This window comes from Canis lupus, chromosome 18, assembly GCF_003254725.2.
Source record: "Canis lupus dingo isolate Sandy chromosome 18, ASM325472v2, whole genome shotgun sequence".
NCBI classification, from domain to species: domain Eukaryota; kingdom Metazoa; phylum Chordata; class Mammalia; order Carnivora; family Canidae; genus Canis; species Canis lupus.
In genome coordinates this window covers 32,451,675-32,472,967 of record NC_064260.1, presented here as the reverse complement: position 1 = coordinate 32,472,967, position 21,293 = coordinate 32,451,675, and the positions used below count along the sequence as shown (strand labels likewise).

The following is a 21,293-nucleotide window of genomic DNA, read 5'->3' as shown; positions in this document are numbered from 1 at the left end:
TCTCCTTTGACAAAGAGCGCAGGGAGGTTAGAGCTTACTACGTGCAAGATCCTTTTCCAGATACTTCCATATGCTACCTCAGTAAGCAGCACCATAATCTTATGGGTATTTAATACTTCATCACCTAATTAATAAAAATGACCTATTCAATACCATTGGATGATAAGCATGAAAACGGGTTGGGACAGGGTATCCAAGGTGACGTATGTAGAAGCCTTCGGGTATCGCTAACCCCTCCCTCACTTGGCACTTAACGACGGTCCTCTCCCTTTCCTCCAAGTAAACAGGATGGTATTATCCCTGAGGAAGTGTGCCCCCTCCAAAAAAACTCATCGAAGACCTGATGAGCTAGTCTCTCCCGAGTTAGAAGCCCAAGGAAGGAAGCTCCAACTGGGGCACATCAGACATCAACAAGCTAGAGAGTCAACTGGAGGACACTGGACAAGGACCCTTTCCCAAAAAGTCTTCAACACGGTTGATGGCTTTTCACGAGCAGCCAAGGAAGACGGAAGCCACCTAACCCACTCCCCCCCCCGCCCCAGGCCTGACTCCTGACTCACTAGGGACGCAGGACGGGGCACGTCCACTCCACTTTCCGGTCCTCAGGCACGTCCTGCGGCTGCTGCCCAGGCGGCGGTAGAAAGGCGAGATGCACTCGTACTGGAGCTGGGTGTGCAGGTGTTGGAACCCGGGGGGCAGGTCTCCAAAGGGAAGGGCCGGCTTCTTGGTGGGGGCGCCCTGCAGCTTCTGCTTGTTGAAGGGGGCCGAGTAGAGCTGGTGTAACGGTGTCTCCCTGCATGGGGCCCCGGGCCCAGAGAGAGTGGGGCGAGACACAGTCATCGTGGCCTCCGTAGTACACATGCCAACCCACACCGGGCATTTGGTCACAGCAGAAAAAATTATGGCTATCCCATTCTCTGTGTGTCTCTCTCCCTGCTGCCCCCTCCCCTGCACCCTCCGCCCACACGCACTTCCCCTCTACCAAGAGCAAATTCTCTTGCACACCCCAACCTTCACTCCGTTCCTCCATTTCCATTTCTGGCAGGCCTCCAGCTGCCTAGGATTTTTAACCAGAGGATAATATCTGGCATAATAGCTGCTATCCAAGGGTACGCTCTACATGCACACAGAGAAAAATTAACTGTAAAATTAAACAAGAAAGGAAGTTCACTTGAACCAAGGCGTCTTTCTTTTTTTTCCTCCAAACATTATCATAATGGGGCAATATTAGGAATTGACTTGAACTAAACTGTGTTGATACAGTAGCTTGATTTAGCAATCAGCGTATATAATTAGTACACCTCAGAGAATAGAACTTTCTCGGGGCACAGTGATTGGCAGAAATAGAGAGCATTGTGTGTAAATGTGAAAAAGCTTTTTAAATGAGTACTTGAAGCTGAAGCCCCCTCCCCACCCCGGAGACCACTCAGGGATTCTTGGGGGGAGATGTACACACATTGGACAGCCCGCGCTCGTCTTACATCAGCGCGTAACGGCCACTAACTGAGAAGTTAGAATTCCTTTAGGAAACAATGTGTTCATCTCTGTTTAATGAACAGGGAAAGGAAGCCCAGAGGGGGAGGTGGGAGTACAGAAGCACATACAGGAAGCCAAGGCAGTACCCATGGCGGCACTTAGCAATTATGATTCCCAACCTGTGTCTCTACTGTGCCATCGGATGTCATCTTAAGAAACCTATTTCATGTGTCTGTACAGTGCTTCACTCAGAGCAAATATTCCATCCACAGTGATTTCATTCAGTGAGTCTTTAGCTCATGTTTAGAACAAGGAGCTGTTCAAGGAGCTTCCGAGCTGGCAACCCAGCTCATCTTTTGGTCCATCTGTTGGAAAGACTACACTGCTTTTGGGGTTCTTGGGTGACTGGGCTGCTAGAGCTAGGTAAATCCATACTCCAGCAGCCTATCTTCCAGAAAGATCCCTAAAATCAAGTTTTAGGCTCTCCTTTTCATCTGCATGAGCCACCTGGCACCTCACCACCTGACCTCCCATTATTGCTTTAAAAATACAAAGCCGCCATGGCCTTTTTAAAATAGTTCAGGGGCTCCTCTAGCACATGTTTCCTTAGAAAGAACAGGTTTATCCCACTGAGGGGAGAGTCCAGCTCCAGATAAATCATAAAGTCAGGAAAAGATGGGATTTATATTTTACTGCCACTGCTCCCAAGGAACGGGACAGACAGAGATAGAAGGAAATATCCAGAGGAAAGGTGAGAGATTGATGAATATCCAGCTTTATGAGTATTTCTGGTCATTTGGCTGGGGTCAGTTCTACTTGACTGGGGTCAGTTCTAGTCACTGGGATTCACTGTCACCATTCCTGAAAGCAGTAGCTGCAACCAACAGCTGTTCCCTTATGCAAGTGTTCTGCTAAAGCCTTTACATAGGGCTTGGCTGCAGCTTAGGGCATAAGGGAGCAGACCCTAAAGACCCCGAAGACTATGAAGACCTTGGATTGGCATCCCGGATCCACATTTTGCAACGTAGCCTGGGGGTGCATTAATTCATTTATCTGAGGCTCAGTTTACTTATCTGTAATAAAATTGCTAATAAAACCTATAAGAAAATGGCAATAATAGTACTACCCAGCTCAGAGGTTGTAGGAAAGACTAAATGAGCTACCACATGGAAAGCACTCAGAAGAGTAACTGGCAAGGAGCACGAACACTCAACAAATGCTAGCTCCTTGCGCTGCACCTAACACACACAGCAATCCCCAGAGACAGGCTTTATTATGATTGTCCTTATTTTTCAAAAGAAGAGACTTAAAGGCTTAGCAAATTCAGGAACTTGCCCAAGAATACAAAATACAGCACTAAAGAGAGACCGACCCAGCTCGAGCCATTCTTTGTCAATCCCATTCATTCATTTCATGCAATGTTTGGAGTGGTCACGTTTTTGTGGGGTGCCTCCCCTGCAGCAAGCATCGTCCTTGGCACCAGAATGTGAATGTGAACAAAACAGATAATGTTCTTGCACCTGTAACCTTTATAACTTATTTCTGTGGGGTTAGGTGGAGATAGAAATCGAACAAATGAAAAAAATGTACGTAAGACAACAGGTAGGGCTGGGAGCTAAGCTGAAATCTGAGGCACAGCAGGTGCTGGAGAGCAAAGAAGTCAGCTCTGAGGTCAGGATGGAGGGGGGTCACTATTCTTTTTATTGATTGCTTCCTTGACGTTGGTGGCTTTGTTTTTATATAAAGTGTAAAAGAAGAAAATATTAAACAGTACTATAACTTGGGGGGGTGGTTCTTATTTTCAGAAGGATAATCAGGGGAGGTTAAAACTGAGCAGGGAGCTGATGGAAGCGAAGCTATAAACCTCACGGATGTCCAGTGGAGGCAGGGTGCAGACAGAAGGACAGAGGCTCTCAGGCAGTGCTGCGTGGAGGGGTAGGGAAGAGCCAGGTGGCCCGTGTGGCCAGAGTGGAGGGTGAGGAGAACAGTAGGAGATGAGGTGAGAACAGTTTTCCTACAAAATGAGGAGAGAAGGAGGAGAAATGGGCCGATTCTCGCCAACCGGTGGTCCCCACCTCTGTCTTCCCAGGAGGAAGGCTGGGCAGGTATATCTGAGGGCTCACATCCCTCATCAGAGCTGGCCATTTATCCCTAATTCCTGGGTGCCAGTAGCCTGCCTCCTCTGGTTGATTGCCACCAAGAAAATCTTCCGGAGCCATAGCTGGTTGCATGTGGCAGGAAAACCTTCCGCCTAGAAGCTGCCCTAGTCAACACACGGCAACTTCAAGAAGACTCAAGTATTAAAAGCCAGCTCCTCAGAGATCATCTTCAAGTCTTGCTTCCTACCAACCACCTACTTTCCCACGATCCAGTGAACCGAGTACATGTTCCAGCAGCTGCTACCTCTTGGCCAGAGGCAGCTGGCTAATCAGCCTCCCTCTAACAGGCCCTATTCTTTCATGAGCAGTCAGCACTGAGTGTCCCTAAGAAACCCCAGACTGTCCTTGGCCACACACAAGTGAGGAAAAGGGGCGGGAGGGGAAACATGCATTTGCCTTTAAAGCAGAGCTCAGGTGTTTGGACCTCACCTTGATTGAACCTGCATGGGAAGGACTCTGCGTCTCACCAGGTCTGAGACCTTTGGTTCTCGGCAGGCTAGAATGAAGGAGACAAGAGGGCATCATCTTTTCCCATATTAACTGCTCACGTTCATTCAGTTCAGAGTCATCCCTGACCTCCCTCCCTGGACACTTCCGAGGTCTCAGAGAAGAGATGTGTCAGGTGATACACTGGCAGTCATTAGATTAGGATGGTCTGTTCACACGAATAGCATCAGTGAACTTGACGGAACATGGAGTGAAAGTCAAAATGAAGGTTCTAAAATAAAGCCCAAGGCAGGGAACTACAGGGCTCTCATTTAAAACCAGATTGCAGTGTCAACCATGGGTAAGGGTTGGGGAGCTGATTCTTCTACGTCCTTTCTCTGAAACGGAGGCTCCTAATGATCATTTGAGGGCACCTCAAAGCCCAGGCTTAATTTTGCTGAAGCGTCTCTTTCTTCACTTTCCCAATCAAGCAGCCAACATTCATCTAATTAGCAAACTAGAGAACTTTGGTTGTTATTAATTTGTAAGAGAAGAATTGACAAAAATCTCCAAGGACATATGTAACACCGTTTCCATACTTAATGAAATCAAGAATCAGAGTCTGTGCTGGTGGGGATGAAGGTCGCTTCTGGCTAAAGTCTAAAGTGATTTATTCCTTTCACAAACCATTCTCCCATTCTCTTTTATTTCTTTTCCCATGAGTTGGGTTGTTGACAAACACCCAGAAGGGAAAGTGGAGGATTAAAGCAATTATCTGGATAATCTAGGCCAAGGACATACTTTTCTTCCTAGGAAACAGCCAGATAATTGTGACCTGCCCCTAAAATACAGGGGCTATTGACCTGGTTCAGTAAGAAACCAGGCATCCCCACTGCCAGGGGTAAGTTTCAAGCTGCTCTATACAATGTTCCATGTTTTCTGGTCCCAAACCAAGCTTTTCAATCTACCTCCCAGATTCCCAGTTGGCCCCACTTTGAGTTTACCATGGTCCTTTCACTTCTGCAGACACCTCCTTGTTTTCCTTTGTCTTATAACTGGAATATCATCCCAACTGCTCTGCACCTCTGCCAACCCTTCCCAGTCTCCTCGACTGGCTCGCCTCCTACCTGCTGCATACAACTGTCCCTTTTCCAAGGAATATTGATCATTTCTTTCTCTGAACATACACTGCTCATCCATTTCCTCTAACTCTGCCTTGAATGCTGGAGGTCTTGCCATCTTGTCAAGATGTTTTTCATTATGTTAACATCTCCGACCTCCCGCCATACAGGCTGGCAGGGACAGTGTGTCTATTTTGTTCTTTTATTTCCTACACCAACCTCGTATTTCATAGAGAGTAGATAAATGTAGCTATCTCAAAGCCCAACGATTGCCTCAATTTTGTTGTCGTCTTTCCTAAAGTGCTCTGATAACTTTAGAACTCCTCTTGATCACAGCGAGAAGCTGTGATTAGGAATAAGCAGGTGCTCTGGAGGTCCAAAAAAAGAAGCATATGTTTTCAGGAACGGCTTCAACCTAGGAGTTACAGATGGTTCCAGTGAGAACTGAAAGGGGAAAGGCATTGCTTTCAGGGGCTCTCAAACATGTCTAGAAGCTACCAAAAGGTCCAGCAACTCCGTCTCTTTCTGTGGACTTCACAAATACTTGTAAGCTACCTTTTATGCAAATAGGCTGTTTCCCCGACCACTCTCCATTCTGCTGGCAAGTTCTCTTCTCATTGCCACTAAGAACGTATGAGTTATTACAAAAGAAGGTCACAATGGTGCCAATTTTCGCATGGCGCCCATTGATAAGCCCAGGGCCTCCGGTTATCTTCTTGTACCCATTGACTGGGCCCCCAGGGTCTGAGCAGTTACTTTCTTCAAGGACTGAAAGAAAAAAGAAAAGGAAGAGAAAAAGAGCTATTAAAAGTGTGAAGCATTCCATTTTAGAACCGGATCTTTTCATGTTTCACTGAACTAAAAATGTAGTGATGTGGAGCCTGCTAACGATGGTACCCAGAGGAATCACCAGGAGAAAACTCATAATAGAAAATGCATGTGTTAGACATGCCTTCCCCTTGTTTTAACGATCTATTCTTAAATTGAGAAGTATTTCATTCCATATTCCATATTCCATAAATAAATTTGACACCACAACTGGCTCTCTTGTGATCTCGTTCATTTCTTTCTCAAGCTGTGGGAGCTGGGCAGGCCTGGACAACGTAAACATTGCACCTCGATTTTATGATCAGTACACAGGGATGATTGCTCGCCAGTGTCGTTGTATTATCTCCGCATTCCCTAAAGCGTGGGCAATTAAACAAGACTCTTCAGTTTCCTATTTGTGTTGTACCCAGAAAGTAGAACTTATTAGAAACAAGGCTGCACATATGAAATGAATTTAGATTTTATATTTCATCTTCAAGGACACAAGTGTGTTGAAAGGTAGAGTTCAAAAATACTAGAAGAGGATATAAATTTAGAGGTACAACAAAGTTCCCCTGATCTCCAATATATGCTTTCCATCTAAACATTTAACAATATCCATTACAAAGGCATTTCTTTCTGGGGCAGCTGGGTGGCTCTGTCAGTTAAGTGTCTGCCTTCAGCTCACATCATGATCCCAGGGTCCTGGGATCGAGCCCTACATCAGGTTCCCTGCTTGGTGGGAAGCCTGCTTCTCCCTGTCTTGCTACAGTTCCTCCTGCTTGTGCACACTTGCTTGTCTCTCTCTCTCTCTGTGTCAAATAAATAACATTTATTTTAAAAAAGCATTTCTTTTTAAATTATCTTTAAAAAAGATTATTTATTTATTTATGTATGTATTTATTTATTTATTTGACAGAGAGAAAGAGAGAGAGAATGAGAGAACAAACAGGGGGAGCAGCAGGCAGAGGGAGAGGGAGAAGCAGGCTCCCCAGTGAGCAGGGAGCCTCATGTGGGGCTCAATCCTAGGAGACTTGGATCATGACCTGAGCAGATGTTTAACTACTAAGCCACCCAGCCACCCCACATTTAAAAAAAAGAAAAAGATATACTTATTTTAGAGAAAGAGAACATGCATGCGAGAGGAGAGAGGGGCAGAGGGAGAGAGAGTATCTCAAGCAGACTCCGTGCTCAGCACAGAGTCCAACATGGGTCTTGACCTCATGACCCTGAAATCATGACCTGTGGCAAAACCAAGAGTTGGTGGCTTAACTAAGCCAGTCAGATACCCCGGGACTACCTTCTTATAGTTAGAGATTCACTAAATGCTAAACATATGGCCCAGAAACAACCAGCAGGAGCCCACGGGCTGCAATCATCTCAAAAACATGGTGTGTCATGCCTGCGAGTTTGAGAAAATGGAATTCACTGCCAACACAAAAATCAGGAGACAGCACACAAAAATCCATATTACTGGCTTCTGACAAAATTCAGACCTGGAAATCCTGGGCCTGTATTACCACATGGCAACAATCCACTAGCATAGAGAAGAAGCTGTCTGCTTAGGTGGGGGCTGCATGCTTCCCTTGGCCACAGCCCCTGCCCGCTGCCTGGCCCTAGCAGGGCTAGACTCTGTGGTCAGTTTTCCTGTCAAAGAGCTAGGCTTTGTGCAAAGAGCTATGCTTTTTTGCAATGCAACCCCCTTCCTCCTTCATTTTGAGTTTTCCTTGCTAGAGCTCATGGCCAAGAGAAATTCTGGGGATACTTAAGGCCAGTCCTGGAATACTGAAAGAATATGAACTATACTCCAGCCACATCAGCCTCAGAAGAAAAGAGGCTTCTACTGTGAGCCTGAGAGGTAGGTTTTCCTCCTTTGGGAAATAAGGACTTCCGTGGTCCACCAGGCTCCTGCCCCATGATTTCCTAAGTTCAGGATTCTCCTGGATCATATTCCTAACTACATTTAACATGGGTTTAACCAGCAGGAATGCTGGAGAGTTCTTGAGCCTTTGGAGAGAACAATGTCTTGGGACAATTCAAGTTATTGGTCTTTCTCCCTGAAGAGGTTTTAAAAGGAAACTTAAAGAGAAACTAAGTCAGGATATTCAAACAAGTCTGCCCAAGGCTGAGGAATTCTGCTATATTTTTAGAATTTTCAGATGCCTACTCCTTTATAATGTGACATGCCTGAAATCAGGTCACATGTGTATGTTTCATGTAGTACGTCTCCCAACTCTCAGAGAAGCTGTAATTAAATCAACGCTGCAGCTCAAACTTGATGAGATCTTAGAATGGAACTATTATTTGATTTTAAGTTATTGCTCACAGACGGTCACCAGAATAGAGCTTTCTAGTGCCGGATGATGCTTTCAAGTAAGGGTTCAATGGAACATAAGTATATGACTGGGGATGCCTGGCTGGCTCACTCGGTAGAGCATGCATGCAGGGTTGTAAATTCGAGCCCCACACTAAGAGATTACTTAAAAACAAAATCTTAAAAAAAAAAAAAAACCACAGAACTATGTGGCTAAAATTCAAGGGAAATATAGGCGATAGAAACAGATTTAGGAAGGATTTGGATGCTGCCGTTGTCAGACACTACTTGAAAATAAACATGCTGAGTATGCTCAAGGAAATAAAACAGAAAATTGAGAGCCACAGAAGACTGGAAACCTAAGAAACTAAGCAAAGGAGAAATCTAGAACCGAAAAGTGACAATGACAAAAACACGCAAAGCTCAGTGGGTGAGTTTAATAGCAAATCAGATACAGCTAATGTGAATTAATAAACTGAAAGATAACTTCTAAGAGAGAATTCAGCTCAAGAGTCAAAAAAACAAGTGGAAAACATACAGGAAAATGTAAGGAAACAGTGAGAAGGTTAATAAAGACATGTACCTGACATCGAAGGAGAAAATAGAGTAAAACCAGCATATAGAGATAAAGGCTGAGAAAGTCGCCCAAACTGATAAGAGATATCAACCTAGAGATTGACAAAGTCCTAAGACAGATAAATATGAAGAAAACCACAAACAGACCTATTATGCAAAACTGCTAAAAACCAAATCAGTGAAAAAATTTTAAGCAGCCAAAGGGGGGATAAATGGACAGGAAAAACATACTTTAAAATAATTATAGTCATTATCTCTGGCTTGTAACATCCAAAATGATTTTTGCTTCTTTATACTTTTTCCCTATGTTTGATCATCAGAACATATAACCATAAAATTTTGTTGTTTATTATTTTTTGGTTGTTTGTTATTTTCATTTTTTAAAGTAGCAGGCAAATGGTTTGGGTCCTCCCTGCTCAGCCTATAAACCGAGCATTCAGTCTGTCATGCATTGTTTTATGGTTCCCATACTCTACACTCCGTGTAAATCTCATTACCATCTCGCATAATCATAGAGTAATCCAGCTTCCCTGGAGCTCAGATTTAAATGAGCTTTGTCACCAGACTCTAGGGGGGAAAAGAATGGTCTCCAGAATCAGGCAGCTAAGGTTTAAATAATTATTTGGTTCCCCAGTATCCAAAGTAAGTACACAGCAGGTCCTCAATAAATATTTGTTAGTAGATGGAAGGGATAAAAGGGTTCAATTTATTCATTCTTCCACTTAAAGAACTAGAGCGTGGGAAAATTATATAATTCTCCAAACCTTGCTTCTCTGGTCTGTAAAACAGGATAATAACACTTATCTGGCTAGGCTGGTTTTGAGGAACAATTTACATAACACGTTGCCTCCTTTTCCACCTTTTGCCTTTATTTACAAAGCACCCAACTTCTTTTAAAAGTCAATGCCTCAGGGTGCCTGGGAGGCTTGGTGTTAGGTGTCCGACTCTTGATTTCGGCTCAGGTCATGATCTCAGGTCATGAGAGCCTGGAGCCTTGGAGCCTTGGAGCCTGGAGCCTTGGAGCCATCTAGGGATGGAGCCCTGGATTGGGCTCCCCTTTCAGCACTGAGTCTGCTTGAGGACTTCTCTCCCTCCCTCCCTCCCTCTCTCTCTGCTCCCCTCCCCCCACTCACATCCTCTATCTAAAATAAAATTATATAAACCTTTAAAAAATATCAACTCCCCAAATTCACAGACCTTAAAGAAAACCCCACAGGAAATCTAAAGGCCTATTACTGGGTCTATTTGACTATAAAGCAATATTCACTCTACTTTCTGGCCTCTTGGTAATGTCTGTGCATGATGGGCTTCCAGCCCTGGGTTCAGTGTGTTGACTCAGACTTCTGGGTATCAGCCATGGTCTCTGTACACTCATCTCTTTTAATCCTGCGAAATGAGCCTTAAATTGTAGTCTTGTGTCAAACATCTACTGGGCATCATTCCCTCTTCCCTCTCACTTATTTCCTGTACTTTCCAATGGTGAACACTCTCCAAGGATGCTTTTGAAGAGGATTCTAAGACTACCTCCACCCATCTCTCTCTCCCAGTTTAGACATCTACCTGTTGGGTCCACAGACCATTTGCATCTCATCAGAGCACCTCCCCAGGATTACATTTCAAAAACGATCTCTTTATGTCCCCTATGGGTTCTCTTTTTACAATCCTTTGAATCTCCTGATTGAACAGATCCTTGATCCTTTTTTATTTGATTTGATTTTTAAAGGGCTCTGTGCTTCCTTTTCTCCTCAATGGGATGGATGTTTTCACACAGAGCCAAATGAGAATGTAAAACATCTGCATCCCTGGCCTGCAGAAGCATCAGGCTCCTGTTTTGCTAAGTACAATATTCCCTGATTGATAATAACTAGCACATTGCCCTGTTACTTTTGGGACCCAGCCGGGGGGCATGAACACATTAAGTTTAGCATGCCCTGACATGCCTTTCATGAACAAAAACAGCACTTGGGGTGCATTTCTGTTTCAGATAAACATTTAAAGAAAGACTCTCTAGCCTCATCTTCTTTATTCTCAAGGCAATAGTCTGAGTTGTTCACCGTGATGCCTCCTTACCAAAGTACCTATGATGGCTTTGAGATAGCTCTTGCAGTGAATGCTACTGGCACCCCACCCAGGTCCCCTCATATCCTTTGACCAGCCCAACTTCTACATGTGTGCTTTACTGCCGAGAGTTGCCACCTTCCACCTTTAGAAGACTGCCCTGGGACATGGGCACCATCTTGCCCACATGAAGATATTTGTCCCCTTGTGCCAACCCCAAGGTTGCCTATAGACAATGGCTGCGAGGTGTGTAAATACAAAAGCTCAACTCCTCTTCCTCAAGGCATCATGTACACTCCCCAGCACACTACAGGGTCCGGCTGAGTCTGGGAGTTCAGTGGATATCACCCTTGCTTGGTTTCCTCCTCTCTCCCATCTTGCTTCCCCAACTCTCTTACTGGTTGATCTTGGGAGTATCCCCTTTAATAAATTAATTGGGCCCAAATGCTTGGCTCAATGACTGCTTTGAGGGGGAAACTAACCAAGGACAGCTCTATTTTCTTAGCCCTGGGACTCAGGGCCCCTCATGTCCCAGGAGACAATCCTGGGAGGTTACAAGACACCAGAGGGGTGGTCATCTCAGCCCTGGGCATGAAGCTCTGTATGCCTTTCAGCTCCTGGGAGATCTTGGGGAGGATGACTGATGGGGCATCTAGAGAGGCCGGATCTCATCAGATGGGCCTCCATAGATTCTCTGGTTGCAGGTCAGCCCCACACCAGAAGAGCTATTTTACCTTAAAGGATCAGGTGCTCTGAGACAACGGGCTTCTCCAAGCTAAATCCACCATGTGAGGATTTAGTGCTGTCTGCGTAAAGCCAACAACCATGTTACAACCCAAGGAGCAGAGGAGGCCCAAACAATGACAGACTGAACTTCTCACAAGTCTGAATTATGGGTCTTTTAGACTTGGATTTAAGCTGACTTAAAGCAAATAAAGTCATATCTCTCTCTCCCCTGATTGGTACACTAAGAGTCATACTGGATAGAAGGTAGCTGAGGTGACCAGGTCCAGCAGGTCTATAAGAAATGGACATGATGATGGAGACATCAAAGAGCATGTCAAGATAATGTGGAGACATTTTTAGGACAAGTGGTTCTTCAGTGCACACAAATAACACTTTTTTTTGTGTCCTCTGGTCAGTCAATAATATTGAACATTGACAAAAGGAAGTCCACACCCCTCATCCCTAACTTAGGAAGTGGACTCACCTCTCCATCCCCTTAATAATCACAAAACTCGGGAGGGGGCATATCCCAGGTATGGCAAGAAAACAGACCTCTTCTTCCATCACATTACTATCTACCAGTACATCCTTGCTCATAAAAATATTTTTTATGAATAAATGTAGAATTTCAATATGATACACCAAACACCCATGAATATCTGTCTTTTCCTTTTGCTTTGGTCTCAAAGGAGTAAGTTCAAATTCAAAGACAAGATCTATAAAAAGCCCCTAGGAGGTAGGGAATCTAATCACTGCTTTGCTTTTTGGAAGTCCAGCATGCCTCTCTGTAGAGAAAGACTAGGGGAGTGCTGTGCACTATGGATTTCATGGCCTGATTTTCTTTCTTTTTTTTTTTTTTTAAGATTTTAGTTATTTATTCATAAGAGACACAGACAGAGAGAGGCAGAGGCACAAGCAGAGGGAGAAGCAGGCTCCCTGTGGGGAGCCCGATGTGGGACTCGATCCCAGGACCCCAGGATTATGCCCTGAGCTGAAGGGAGATGCTCAACCGCTGACCCACCCTGGCGTCCCAACATGGACTGATTTTCTTGCACCATATACTGAATGACTATTTCCTCTGTGCCCAACAGAATAAGGCACTGGAGGATGTTTTCCTGCATCTTTAACATAGCAATGTTTTTATTTAAACCAGAAATAGAAGCGATATCAGTTAAGGCTTATTGTACTAAAGTCCTTGAGATACCTCAAGGCTCTCTGCAGCCTTGCTAAAGCACTTTTCTAAAGAAAAATAGTTTGGGGACTTCCTTCCAAGTACCTACGCCCCAGGTCAGATTTTTACCAAACAAAATATTCAGAGGAGTGTATGTATACACTATACATACTGTTATGTATTTTTTTTTATTAGCACTAATTCATCCTAAGTGACGAGTGCCTTTTCTTAACTTTGTTTCTAAAATTACATCAGAACCTAGGACCCTAATCAAGGAATAAGAGCAAAGGTAGTCATGGGAGCCTTGAATGAATAATGTGAATGGGGAGTGGGGTCTCAGCACACACTAGCCAACCCCAGCAGCCGACTGTGACCTGAGATGCAGCAAAGACCTCATCAGGCACAACTGATTGAACTGGGTCGATACCACCCAACGGTGGTAGATGAGAGGATACGTGCTCATCTGGAGGGGGGAACCTAGTGAAATGGAACTAGGTATTAATCTAGATACTTCTGCTAAGAATAACTAGTGGGGATTTGTTGGGATGTCTTGTCACATTAGTGTTCTCTCTGGGGTACTTTAACCAGGGCACATGTTGCAGTTAATGCCATATGGCCAGCCGATCAAGGGCACAATTAAGAAAGGTGAGACAATTAGTGAAAACCTGGTGATATTTCCTTAGGTTGGGACCACTCACTTTCTAACTTCCGTGTGAAAAATGCTAGGCGGCAGAGCTTGCTCAAATCCTTCAGAAGATTCCAAGCCTTTTGGGAAATATTATAGGCTCTCTCCACAAACACCACTGGAGTGAGTCTCCAGTCACTTCCATCATCCCACCCAATAAAGAGCTGAGCTGGTTCTTATGCACACACACTTGTGTGTGTGTTTGTGTTGTGTGTGTGAATGTGAAAGAGAGAGAGAGAAACAGAGAGAGTGCTCATGAGAGAAATAGATCAATTCTTGGGTCTAACACTGGATCCTTTAAAATCAACAAAACAGCCATATTTTGAGCATCCTTCAGACAATGCAATCCTGAAATTCATTACTCAGCATTATCAAAGGCTTACCTAGTATTTTAAAGAAATAACCAAATGCTGATCTAGCTGACCTGAACTCCAGCCCCCTATTAAGTTGGCCTTTCAATGAAATATTTTTATTAGGTGCCTCAAGCTGAGTTCCCCCCAGAAGCAGGCTGTGAGACAGAGATTCGAGCGGTCCCAGGAAGGACCAATAGCAGTGTGGGGGAAGTGAAACAGGGAACTTCACGGTCTTAAGAAAGTTACCCTGGGGGCAACCAAGGTTCAATGCCATTGAGAAACTCTGACAGTGCAGAACCTGCCTCCGACTTATCCTGCTATCCTGCCCGGGGAGCAAGGGGTATGAGCTATTACCTACCAAATGCAATCAGTCACTTGTTGAAGGATGATGGGATTCACGCGAATTCCTCAGCACCTCCAGTCTGCTCACTGGATGAGCCAGTGGGCTTTGGGGGCCCAGGAAAACCCTCGCGCGGAGTTGCAGGCGGGTGGGGTTGGAAGCCAGTGGGTCAGCATACACAGTAACCAGGGAAGCATCATAAAGCCTAGCTACCTTTTATCCCCGGCGGAGGTGGAAAGATCTAGTTTTTAGAAATACTTGGTATAAAAATAGATCAAATTTGATATTTACAAGACAGAAGTGAGAGACATTTCCCCAGCACCCATCTTTAGATAAGGAGAAAAAAAAGGAGTAAGGGTTGCAATAAAACAGGTAATATTTGCGTCTCCAAGGGAACCTGTCTTCACTTTCACTTCATCTACAATTAGAGCCCTAGCATCTAAGGCATTTTTCTGTTTGCCTTTGCTGCCAGAAAACTCAGAATCAGAAACAGTCGAGGCTGATCACTTCGCCGGACGCCAACGCCGAAGCTCCACTGAACTCTCTCGTCCCCGCTACTGTTCTCTTTCACTCATTCTTGCCCTGCTTCTTATTTTGATTCCTCGTGATTACTATTATTTATACCCCGCTTGCTTTCAGAAATGGTTTGATGTCCTTTACAAAACTGCACATCAAAAAGCATACACTTCTCTTCCCGAAATGCATGTGAATGAAATATTTATGGTAGCCAGATGGCCACCTGAGGAAAAAGAAACTAAACCAGGCTACTACTTGGTGTCTTTATTAAGAGCTGAATTCCAGCGCTGTAAGATTAACTGAGAATTACAGCAAAGAAAACAGATCCAAAGTCAACACAATCCATGACCCCATTACCTCGCTGGTGCTGGGGGCTGGGTGATGGAGGGCGTGTTGGTCTCAATTCTTAGCATACTCTTGGTATCCAGTCATTCTCACTTGTCACCAAAATCAAGGAAACAGTTCCTGACAGAAATTCTGTTCTGTTTAGAAAAGGCATTAACTTGCCTACTGGGGCTTTGTTCATTCTGGAAACCTGAATGAACATGAAAGCAGCACCCAGAGACAACCACTGGATGGGCCCTCATCTCTTCTTCATTTCTCCTGTTCAGCTTATATTTGAGTGCAGTTCTTTGGGCCAAACCAATTATCTTTTACCTCCACAAAGGTCTTCCCCAACCAGGCTTAATGACACCAACTGGAATCCCCACTACAAACCCTTTTTATCTCTTTCCAGCCAATAGAATTCTGTCCCCCTGATGTTTTCCAGCGTTCTGCGGGTGTGAATGAGACAGTAGCCATGCGAAATTATGCTTGGATGGCTCACACTGCTATTTATTCATCCGGCAGCAATTTGGAAGCTGAGGCTTACAATTAGCTACTTGATCTTAATCAGTATTGTCCTTGGCCCCTGGTACACTGTGTCTTTCGGATACCACTTTTCCGGTGTTTGGATGGCCTACTTACTTAGACAGCTGACATTGCCTGTGTCTAAGAGACAGGTCAACTTTGAAAAATGTTCAGAAAGTACTGGTCACTTTACTTTTGTTCAAAATCAACCGGACACATCCTCATTTGGTGGAATAAATGAGTGACCTAAGTAACTGGTAGAAACTTAGCTGCCCTCCCCCTAGTGGACCTACTGGGTGACAGGCATCTCAAGGCTTCCCCACATCTCAGGTTTCTGAGTCAGCTGCTGAGGATGAGGTGGGAGGTGGATAATAATGCTAAACCACTGGAGAAAATGTCCCCCCCTCCCCAGCAGTGTTTATAGTCAACTTTTCAAAATAAAAGAAATACTCAACATGGAAATGGCCCGAACAAGGCAATTCTGTACTATTTCGCCTTGGGGACGAAGACAGTGAGCTGCTGAGCACATCTGAGTCCTAAGAGACTTTGCCCACTTGCTCATCGATCACCACCATCGCCACCACTACAGGCCTTCCTACAGGAAGCTGTGGCCTGAAATGAAATATTTTTATTAGGTGCCTCAAGCATAGTTCTCCTATGACGTTCTCCTCTACTCTTGACAAAGGCTAGGACTGGAATTGTTCTATGGTTCTGCCAAATAGAAGGAAAAAAATAAACTGTATAGCCCTGTCTTATTTCCCCAGTGCCTTGTACCTACCAGACACTCAAAAATGTTTGGCTAGATGAATCTGTAAAGTGGCGGAGATAACAGTAGCTGCCCCGTGGGGGCGTGGAGACAATGAAGTGAGCCAATGTCACATAGAGCACACAGCCTGGCCTATACTGAGAACAGAGCTAGAAACTACTGTTGTGTTTTCAATACTTAGATGCCAGTGAGAAAGTCTTACATTTTGCAGAAGGGAAGCTTTCGTCTTCGGAGGCAGGGTGAGGGACACATAGTGAATGTACCACAAGGCAGGAGCCTTTAGAGAAAAGTGGGGGGCCTAGCTTCTGCCAACGGGCTGGTGTCAGCCTCAGAGTCCATGAAGGCAGGGATGTTTGTTCCCACCACAAGTTAATTCTGCTTTTCTCTCACATTCTTCCACTCTTTGCATCCTTTAGCCTCTTCCCTCGATGGCTACAGCCCATCCTCGCTCTAATGGATTACCTCTTAACCCAGAACCAAAATTAAATCTGCCTCTTGCATTAAGTTCCTGCCTCAGTGACCTCATCTGCCAAAGCAAAAGCCAAGAGGGCCCTGTCAGGGGCAGGCAAGTGGAAGCAAATTCTCAATAAAACGATGGTGGGTCTGGCCCTCTCCACACTGATGGGTGCTCCATCCCGAGCTCTTGGACGTAATCAGGCTGGAAAGTTGACCGTGTGGCCTCACCCATCCTCTTGTTATCTGCTGGAATGCGGTCCAGAATGAAAAGGATTCCTGACTCGAAAAATGCACCCCTTCTATTCCAACCACCAAGCACCTTACCCTGAATGGGGCATAGCCACGCTTCGGTTAAGAGGCCAGATGCCCATGGAGCCCATCAGGGCTAATGCTAAAATGTTACTTCATCCACGTAGACTCAGGTCCACCCAACAAGGAATGGTCCACGTGAAAAGGAACCTTCTCCCCTGAATTATAAAACAAACACCTTGATAACTACATCAAGGGAGCTTCTGCTGTGTTCGGTAATAGCTTTTGCTTTTCCGATCTTATAATCTAAATGGGATGGCATCCCTCTAAAATACACCAAGAAGGACGTCAGAGACTCATTTCCATGTTAGGGAAGCTCAGGTGTAAGGGGATGTATAAGAAGTTAGAGGCTCACTAGCTGATGGTCTTTGGGGTTCCTTCCAATTTCTGAAGGCTCTGGGCTCTTAAGTACTTGTGGGTAACAACCATGGATTCCCCAGGACTCTTCCATGGAATTGTCCCTCTACCTCTCATGCCATCTCAAGCCAAGTACGAGTCCACCTCATGTGAAATGAGTGACTTCTGAAAAACCATGTGAGAAAAAGGGAGGCATAACTCCATTCATCATTTCTCACAGCCTCCTCCTGGGGATGCCCTGCTTACAAAGGCTCCCCATCCACCACACCCAATGTGGGTGTCTTCTCCTGGGATCTAGGATGCCTCTGTGACAATGACATTGGCAGTGTCTACTTGCCCTGTTCAAACCAGATCCTTCTTGGCTGTACGCAAGTGCAGTGGTGGCAATACTTAGTATCCGGCAACGATTTGGAAAAAGCAGTTCACAGAAGAGGCTTAGAAAGTCGAGGGGAAAATTTTCCTAAACACTGCAACCCCAAGAAAGGTGTGTCATAATCATCTAGTTTGTAGACAATGGTGCTGTTCCTCTAATCCCTTATCTGGAAAATCCCCTACTTTCTGCCAAACGTTTAAATGGCCATAAAGGGGAGTGGGATGGGGAATACAAAGGAGAGTATTACGCGAAGTGAAATAAGACTGAGAAAGACAAATGCCATATGATTTCACTCATACGTGGAATCTAAAAAACAAAACAAATGAATAAACCAAAAGCAGAATCAGACGTAGAACTACAAAGAAGCAATCAATGGTTGCCAGAAGGAAGGGGGTGGGGGATGGTGGCCTGGGAAATGCAGGCTTCCAGTGATGGAATGGATAAGTCAAAGGGATAAAAGGCACAGCATAGGGAATATAGTCAATGCTACCATAAAGCGTTGTACGGTGGCAGATGGTGCCCAGTGGTGGTGAGCCTGGCACAGCCTATAGAGAAAGGGAATCACTGTGTCTTACACCTTAAACTAACGTGACATTGTGTGTAAACTATACTCAAAACAAAACCCCAAAAACAAAACAAAAAATATCCACAGGGGCACTTGGGTGGCTGTCAATTAACCATCTACCTTCAACTCAGGTCATGATCCTGGAGTCCTGGGATCGAGTCCTGCATCGGGCTCCCTGCTCAGTGGGGAGTCTGCTTCTCCCACTGTCCCTTACCCTACTCATGCTCTTTCTCTTGCTTTCTTGCTCTCTTTCTCTCAAATAAATAAAATCTTCAAAAAAAATTTTTTTTACCAATAACAGTTCCTATGACTCAACTCAGTGCCTTCTGTAAATTGTTTCATTCCATCCCCACAAACACTCTGAGAAATACGTGATATTATCTTTCTGAACTTTGTAAATGGGGAAACTGAGGCTCCTTGGCGTTAAACGAGCGGTTCAAGATCATCTGGCTGGCAGGTGGCAGGCTAAGAGTCAAATCAAGGTCTTTCTGCCCATGGAGCCCAAGCTCTTCACCCCAGGATGTACCATCTCACTATGGACAAAGGTGCCCCTGTCTTCCATCAATTAAGGCTAAGACTAGCCCTTGGAACAGCGTAAAGCCAGGAACCAACTCCGTGTTTACAATGCCTCCCCTGAGAGACCTCAGGGCAATGTGCACGCCTCCCACCACAGCCCAGGGGTGACCATGCCCCGGGGGTGGCCCCGGCACATTCCCGCTGCATCAGTGTCACCGTTTCCATGAAAACCCCAATGTTCCTCATCACTTATTCTGATGAGAAACACGATTGCCCCTTTGAAGCTACAGCATAAAGTGTGCCTCTCATCTGGGGCTCTTTCTTCCCAGTCCTTGGGCCAGGCAAGTGGGAAAGCTCCCGACGCTCCAAACCCCACACGAATCCGGGTTCCCCAGTGTTCTCTAATTGGTGGAAGCCGACTTGTTTTGTTCAAAGCGCGTCGGGGCCTGCAGTGTGAGCATTGTGCCCCGCGACTCAGCCCGTCTCCGGCCCTTCATTAGGATGCGGGGGAGAGCCCGGCATCGGCAACGGGGCCAGAGGAACAAAGGCGACGTGGAAACTGGAACGGGGCACTCAGTCCCTCGCTCTCCACTTCCACCAAACAGGATTCCCACCATTGACGCAAGAACTGATGTTTGTCCTTGTGCTTCATACAAAGAAACAGGAAACTTCACAGGGAAGAAAGGGGGTCGGGGGGACCCTGGTTCCTTACACCCAGAGAGGTTGGGGTCACTGAGGGTGCTGGCAGGAAGCTAGCGTGGCCCCAGAGTCAAGGAGGGGGCTGCACCCCGGGGTTTGCTCCCGGAGGAGGTGACCTGGGAGCAGGGGCCACAGCTCCTCCTTGGGAAGCAGACCTGGGGCAGCAGGGCCGCGCAGGGCACCGGGGCTCTCGCAGCCTCTGGACCACTGAACGAGCCCAACCTGCACCCACTCTTTCTTCCTCTTTCTCTGCTACTACCCTGAAGTCTGGCGTGAGGCCTTCCCTCACACCCATTCATCTTCCTCCAAAAATAAATCCATTTTCAGGGCACCTGGATATCTCAGTGGGTGAAGCGTACGCCTTTGGCTCAGGTCATGATCCTGGGGTCCTGGGATCGAGACCTGCGTCGGGCTCCCTGCTTCTCCCTCTCCTACTGTTCCCCCTGCTTCTGCTCTCTCTCCTTCTTTCTCCCTATCTCTCTCAAATAAATAAATAAAATCTTTAAAAAAAAGGAAAGAAATTCATTTTCAACTAGACAAGAACAGACCTTAGTCTCTCAAATGTGGGTTCTAATTCTTTATTTTATTTATTTATTTATTTTTATTCATTCATTCATTCATTCAAAACACACACAGAAAGAGGCAGAGACACAGGCAGAGGGACAAGCAGGCTCCCCACAGGGAGCCCAATGTAGGACTCGATCCCAGGACCCTAGGATCACACCCTGAGCCAAAGGCAGACACTCAACCCCTGTGCCCCCCGGGCGTCCCTGTGAGTTCTAATTCTTATTTTGAGGACTGATATTTATAAGACCTCGTCTTGTAAACTGGTGAAACCTTTTAGGGACCATTTCGGCAATACCTCTCAAAAGTTTAAATCTGTGTCCCCTTTGAGCTAACAGTTCAACATCTAGGGATTTCTCTTACAAAAATACCTCTATGTATGAACCAAGAAATTAGTGTAGGATATTCATTGCTGCTTTCCTTATAACAATTAATTAAGTATGGTATCAAGTCCATCTGAAGGGATTAGATGAATAAATGATGGTATATACATCCCTACAAGGGAATACTCAGAAAATCATTTGTTTTTATGTGGTAGGTCAACATGGACTGGCCTGGAAAAAGTGTCCATGATACAGGCAATGAAAACAATAAGTTGAAAAATTGCACATATCCCTCAATCTCTTTTTGTTTGAAATGGGTTTCTTAACTTTGGCACGATTGACACTTGGGCCAGATAACTCTCTGGTCTGGGTTGGGCTGGCGCACTGCAGGATATTTAGCAGCATCTGTGGCCTCCCCCCTGCAATTATGACAATTAATAGTGTTTCTAGATGTTGCCAAAGGCCCCTGAGGATGGGAATGGGGGCCGAAACCACCTCCGACTGAGGATCACTGGTTTAAAATATTAATTTATCAACAACTTAGGTTCCCACATCATAGAAAAAAGTCTAGAAGGACCACGTTAACAGTGGTTCCACCGGGACAGAGGATGGGTCAGGGAAAATAATGTTTTCTTTCTATTTTATATACCGCTGGGCTATTTGATTATTTTTACAAGTATATATTTCTTTAGTAAGTAGGAGAAAATCTATTTCTATTCTAGTCCCACTCATATTCTTAAATATATACACAGAAACGGATGACAACAGCTTATATCAAGAGACAGTGA

At 45.2% G+C, this 21,293-nt stretch overlaps 1 protein-coding gene across 11 annotated transcripts in view; it reads right to left on the bottom strand.

Moving 5' to 3' along the window:
* The window catches only part of PAMR1 (peptidase domain containing associated with muscle regeneration 1), a 158,375-nt gene that overhangs the window by 3,236 nt on the left and 133,846 nt on the right, over nucleotides 1-21,293 (bottom strand). For all 11 annotated transcript variants that reach the window (XM_049097021.1, XM_049097027.1, XM_049097028.1 and 8 more), the window contains 3 exons: nucleotides 5,738-5,950; nucleotides 4,065-4,131; nucleotides 561-793 (listed from right to left, as the gene is read on the bottom strand). In XM_049097021.1, the coding sequence (XP_048952978.1) occupies nucleotides 561-793; nucleotides 4,065-4,131; nucleotides 5,738-5,950 (513 nt within the window). The remainder of the gene's footprint in view (nucleotides 1-560; nucleotides 794-4,064; nucleotides 4,132-5,737; nucleotides 5,951-21,293) is intronic.